The sequence below is a fragment of the Haliotis cracherodii genome, unplaced genomic scaffold (assembly GCF_022045235.1).
Source record: "Haliotis cracherodii isolate W230 unplaced genomic scaffold, xgHalCrac1.p SCAF_35, whole genome shotgun sequence".
NCBI lineage: Eukaryota > Metazoa > Mollusca > Gastropoda > Lepetellida > Haliotidae > Haliotis > Haliotis cracherodii.
This window is the reverse complement of record NW_027266292.1, coordinates 2,046,911-2,053,704: the sequence shown is the minus strand read 5'-3', so window position 1 is coordinate 2,053,704 and position 6,794 is coordinate 2,046,911. Positions and strand designations below refer to the sequence as shown.

Genomic DNA, 6,794 nt, shown 5'->3' with positions numbered 1-6,794 from the left:
TTATTTTTTTATTATTTTTATTTTGTATTATTTATTTGTTCATTTATTTATTTATTTTGTATTTATTATTTAATTATTTTATATTATTTTTTTATTATTTTTATTTTGTATTATTATTTATTTATTTGTTATTATGGGGTTTGTGATTTGTCAGCAAATTATGATTCAGTCTAAGACCAATCGAACCAGCCTCATATAGTAAATTACCAATCCTGATATACAGTGAATGTTGTTGAACGTCGCCCCTCAGTTCCAACAACATCTCTGAAGGTACATCACAAACAAGTTTCACACAATGCATGGGTCTTCGCCTCGACGATCAAACATTTTAAACATAGGCCCCCCTCCGTCCCTGTGCATGCATTTCTTTAGAGAACTAAGATCAAAGGTGAACGTTTATACCTTACAAATAAACTGCCGGGCAAAAGAAAGTATACACCCATGTTTGAAGGTGTCTAAAAATGACAAAAAATGTAATTCGATGTTGATGTATTTGATACGGGTGTCACGAACAGTCATGAAACACGTGCTTAAATTTGTTATATGATGAGTAACATGAAATACGCACTGTTTACCAGCTTTAGCTCCGTGATCACAATAAGCCCCCGGGCCTAAAATTAGTATCACCATGTCAGGCGATAAAGAAATTCTTGTGCAACATATTCCCACCAATAGAAACTTTTTTCAAATTAAAGCAGAAAGTCCACTGGAAACAAACGTCCTTTCATTTCGTTTGTAAGTCAGTTTGTTACATTATTTAACATAGGGTTGTTATTAAAGACCAAAACGCCTCTTTTAATAGGTTTTATAACCTGCCCGTGATTCTACAGTCGACGGGATATTGAAAATCAATAACAACGTGCTGAGAAAAGAGAGTATATTATAGTATACATGTTTGATGGTGGCTAAAAACAAAGAAGAAATTGGGGGGGGGGGGGGGGGGGGGGGGGGGGGATCTTGATACATATATAAACCAAAGTGAGCTTCAAGATAATCTTATTTGTTTAAGTGTTTGAAGTCATTCTGTATAGACTATATGACGCTCTACATGAATTCGACGCCAAATCAAGTGGTGAGGTTGTGTGTAGGGACCCGCCCGGGATTCACCAATCGAGAAGTAGACAAAGTACAAACTACAACACTAACTTATTAACTGGTCTTGAACACTGTAACAAGCATAAACGAAATAAATATTCTTTGCTGCTATTGCTGTGGTTACTACTACTACTACTACTACTACTACTACTACTACTACTACTACTACTACTAGTACTACTACTACTACTACTACTACTACTACCACTACGGTACTATATTATGGAACCGAGGACTATTATAGTTCATGATCACGACCATGTGCGGAACACAAGGCTATTATAATTCATGATCACGACCATGTGTGGAACCCAGGGCTATTATAGTTCATGATCACGACCATGCATGTGTGGAAGCCAGGGCTATTATAGTTCATGATCACGACCATGTGTGGAACCCAGGGCTATTATAGTTCATGATCACGACCATGTGTGGAACCCAGGGCTATTATAGTTCATGATCACGACCATGTGTGGAACCCAGGGCTATTATAATTCATGATCGCGACTATGTGTGGAACCCAGGGCAATTATAGTTCATGATCACGTCCATGTGTGGAACCCAGGGCTATTATAGATCATGATCACGACCATGTGTGGAACCCAGGGCTATTATAGTTCATGATCACGACCATGTGTGGAACCCAGGGCTATTATAGTTCATGATCACGACCATGCATGTGTGGAAGCCAGGGCTATTATAGTTCATGATCACGACCATGTGTGGAACCCACGGCTATTATAGTTCATGATGATCATCACACATGGAACATGTCTGGAATAGTTCATGCATGGTTAAACTCATCCTCGGCACCCAGGGCTAAAAGTGGTCACCCAAGGCTAATCCATGCAATGCCACCCAAACATTAAAGATGGTCTATACTTATCATTCAATTGTTATTTTCAATTTCTAGTATGTATAGCACTCCATTTAGTATAAATAACACCAGACTGTATCATGGACACGAGAAACAGCTGTGTTCTGTAAAACATGCAGAGGACCACACATTTCAACTGTAACCCATCCGGTTCATTTACAATAATAGCAGCCCTGTCCTTACGACTTGAAGCAATAATAAATCAAACTGTACATGAAAGGATTTTGTTTAATATCGATGGATATACAACAACATAACAATAACAACAGATTCGATATCCGTGAACAAATGCGATTGACGCAACAGCTGTCTCTCCCTGAAAAATAACGAAGCAGTGTTATCATATGATAGTGAGTGAGGACTATTGTCACAGAAGTGTTGACCTGTACTATTTTCTAGAAATCTAATAACATATTTAATATGTGGTTGAAATAACTTAAATACCACAATCAGACAGGCTTTTATTATAATTTTGAAGCATGGACATATTTAACGGAATATTGATGACTTCGATATGAATTTGCCTTTGGGACAGAAACCAACTATGTGTCAAATTACATAATTACTGTGTATTAGGAACGTATAATACTCAATGTGGATCTTTTCATTATACAGAGACGTATCGAAAATGAAATTAAACTAAATTTTAAGGTTGCGTGGATGGTGTTTAAAAAACTTATGGCGGACCACCTAGAGAAATAACAACATAGCTATATGGCCTTTTAACTTATAATTGGTTGCGGAAGTCATGGATCGACGCTCACACTATCAACCACTGGTTTGTCTACTCCTAGCATAAAACACAGAATTGTGCTAATGGTGACTACGGCTGAAAGTCTCCCAGTATCCACATAATGTACGAGATTCGTTTGCTGTTTAACGTCGCACTCAGTATCACCCCAGCTACACGACAAGGACAGGTAGATAATCGAGTCTGGACCAGATAAAACCAGTGATTGATATTATGAGCTCCAGGGTATGACGACATGCGATGAACCAAGTCACCAAACCTGCCAATCCGATAAATTGAATCGTCTCTTACGAGAAGCATAGGTTAGAGAGGACCTATTCTAACCAGGAATCCCACGGGGTAACTTACGATAGTTTATTTTCCGCCTGTAGTGAGGACGATGGGGAGGTAGTTGGTGTGGCTGTGACCGCCGCCGCCGCCGTGGGAGATGGGCACGGGGATGGGGATGGGGTAGTCCTCGGAGGACGAGTCAGAGGACTCGGAACTTCCCCCACATCCGCATCCGGAACTTGAGGAGGACCCGGAGGAGCTGTAGGAAGGAGACGAGTGATGGTGGTGGTGGACAATCGTCTCCTCGCTGCTGCTGTAGCTGCTGTCGCCGCTGCTGCTGCTGCTACTGCTGTGACGGTGGTGTCGGTGACGATGGTGACGGTGACGGTGTCGGTGTCGGTGGCCATTTGTGGACATCACCAAAACGACTGAAAGATCAAAGAATGTGAAGATTGATGTGTTTATCAATGATAACGTTCATTGTAGTCGCGTTTCTCGAGTGTGGAAAGAATGTGGAAATGCGTTTGTGTGTGTGCGTGGCGTTGTGCGTGCGTGTGTGTGCGTGTGGTGGGATTTGTGGGGTGGTGGGAGGCACAGTAGTACACCCTAGTAGCAGCATAGAAATCATGTTTCTACAACTTATTTCCCGATTGAAATGTCAGATTTCCTCTGTAACATTAATATATTTTATTTCCCCTCTTTCCAAAAAGTCAGCTGATTCTGAAAGCTTTTTTTGTTTGTTTGTTGTTTAACGCCGCACTCATCTTCCTTTATTATGCAGTATAGATCTGAACATGTACGTGTTTGAAACAGAAACATGTCTCCATGTAACTGGGATAAAAAAAGAACCCATTACTGTTAGATTGAGATACATATACAAAGTAGAGACATCTTATGGATAACAACTTCTATATTTACTGTAAAGGCGACGTTTCGGTATAGATCCTTAAGCGTCATCCGTCAACTTCTAAGTAAGGCCTATCAAACAATTCATATACACAATTGAGTTAGCAGATAAATGTTGGACATTTACGCGTATTCATACAGTTTGTACATCGTTTTGCATTAAACATTATTTGCTGTCAGTTTTTATATATTCAAAGTGGAACTCGATCAACTTGAGTTAAACTTGCTGGGACTGACTATTAGTTCAAGCCGGGTCCTCCTTTAAGCTCTACCTCTGAATCGAGTCTGATCTACTTACCGAGAGTCACAAGGAGTAGAGCTGATATTCTCTGCATGGTAGTGCTGATCTTGTTGTTGTGTAGACAGAAGATGAAAGTTGAATGAATCGTTTGTTTTTTTGAACGTATTTATACCGCTTGATAACGGAAACCTGGCCGCAAGCGACATTCTATGCTCCGGGCACCTGCTGGTCAATGTGGTCACTATGTACGATGTTTTAAGGTCCAGAGAAGATTAGCAGGCTAATCCTGCGGACAATATTACCGCGGCCCAGCATGGGTGTGGCCACTGCCGCATTGCTCACAAAATAGAAATACCGTACGTTATACAACATTGTTATATTAATCAAGATTGATTTGTTTGAAGGATTAGATGAGTTAGTTTGACATGACTTCGGGTTATTCAAAAGTCTAACTTTGAAGGGAAATTCATAAATCGTTTTTTCTTTTTATAAAAGATCTGATCATGTCATACAGATATATCATATGAATCATGTTATATATTTTGTCAAAACAGACTTGCAGATATTTCAAGTATTTTCTTATTCATATTGTGGTTTCATATAGATTCAGCCGATTATTATCACATTCTCAGACAAGAAAAATTCTCTGACCGAATAAGATTTTTCTTTCTTTTCGTGATCAAAATGGTATTGAATGGAATATGTGTCGACTCCCTGCGTATATACAGATTAACATTGTTCATTACTTGTCCGTGAAGAGATCACCCATTTAATAAACATACAGCTGTATTACACATTGTGTAATACCAAAACGCGTGTTTATGTACTATCGGAACACGTTTTACGAACAAATATTGAAAGCTCTCGACATCCCTTGGCTTATTCAACGACATTGCGGGTGGCGATGATAGATCACTGAGAGGACCTTATGCACACTCGATGACCCCAGCAACCTTGTGGCTAGGCTGACGTCACATGGCATTGTTTCGCCGATGGATCTTGCACCAACATTCCACAAATTACGTCATCGGGTACTGTGACGTGATTGTAAACTTTGAGGTGCAAGGCCCCGTTCCACAAGGCGACCGTACTGTAGCGCAACAACAGTCGTTGGTCTAAGTTAAAGTATGTGACTTTGGTAATAACCTTAACTCTACGAGAGTTTTGTGGAACGGACGCCTGAATTCTGACGTGTTTGAAGTATGATTATGTTGAACTCAATTGGATTATGCTGTGGGCCGTGTAGGTGTCAGCCTATTCACACTCAACAGCATAATTCTAAAAAACGTTATAAATGGCAAGTAATAAATAAAATACTAAACTCGTTCCTGTGTAAAACAAATTTTATGAAACGAGTGAATAGTTGTGGTATCTGACGAGCGAAAGCGGGATGTTTTAAGACATGTTTCCTTTTATTACCTACGAGGGGCAACATATCGGGGTTCATGAAAATCACATGTGCGCTTGGGTCATGTCACGTCACGAGACAACAGTGTATTGTTTCCGTCATCCGGACGGCATTGGTGACGTCATTCCAATCATATTGTGACGTAAGGTCGGAATGACGTCACGCTAGAAACGACGTCATAGCTGACGACGTCATAGCTGACGATTGTTGACGTCATTCGACAAATTGTGGTTCCGCTGCTGTTGTGACTTGCAACAAAACGCTAAAATTCGTCTCTATATGTGGACATCTTCTTTGGTAATAAATAGAACATTATATTCGTGTTCATTTCATTACTGTGTTTACGACACTCGTGCCTACATTCCGGTATTGTCCTCGCTATGGCTCGGGAAATACCGGAATTTAGACACACGCGTCGTCTTTGTCTTTGTGTTTAACGTCGCACTCAGCTATATGACGGCGGTCTGTAAATAATGGAGTATGGACCAGACAATCCAGTGATTGATGTCATGCGCATCGATCCACGCAATTGGGATACGAGGACATGCATCAACCAAGTCCGCGAGCCTGACCGACCGATCCCGTTAGTCGCCTCTTTCGACAAGCACAGTCGCCATTTACGGCAAGCATGGGTTGCTGTTAGATCTATTTTACCTCGGATCTTCACGGGTCGTATGCAATGAACACTCAAAAAATAGCCTCCATGTATTCACGGGGAGTTAAGAACATGTTTCAGCTGGGCCCATTCAATAACTCATAGCACACGGGCTGTAGCTTGATTGCGTTCAACAGTCAGGCAGTTGCCCTTTTTCGATCCAAGCTTTACATGACACATTTGAGTGCTTAAAATGCGTGGAACATATTTTAGTGTGATTACTTATCATTTAAAAAAACAACCTGCATATATTGGCAATAACAAAATGTATTCCAGAAGCAGTGTGCTCTCGAACCTTCCATCGTGTAGATAGAATCGATTTTCCACGTTCATTAAGTACCTATGTTCAATAACAGGTGATTCGGGGAGTCAATGAGTTCAGCCAGCCGTGACAATCTACGAAACACATGATAATGTTGGATAGATTGTCATAGTATAACGTATATGGCATCATATCCACGTGTTTTGTAACGGAGCCCGCCCACTCACATCCTTCTCACCATATGTGAGTTTAGCATCCAACAGTCTAACCGAAAATGTGACTGTATAAAAATGGTATCCCAGAAGGGACAATGTCGCGTTGTCGGGTTG

General features: G+C 40.6%; 1 protein-coding gene across 1 annotated transcript; it reads right to left on the bottom strand.

The window, feature by feature from the left end:
• Positions 1–3,077: 3,077 nt before the first annotated feature.
• On the bottom strand, positions 3,078–4,234 carry LOC139477731 (cyclin-T2-like). The gene is made up of 2 exons (XM_071260129.1): positions 4,198–4,234; positions 3,078–3,421 (listed from the first exon to the last, which is right to left on the bottom strand). Exons 1-2 carry the CDS (start codon positions 4,232–4,234, stop codon positions 3,078–3,080), a joined length of 381 nt encoding a protein of 126 aa, XP_071116230.1.
• Positions 4,235–6,794: the final 2,560 nt, after the last annotated feature.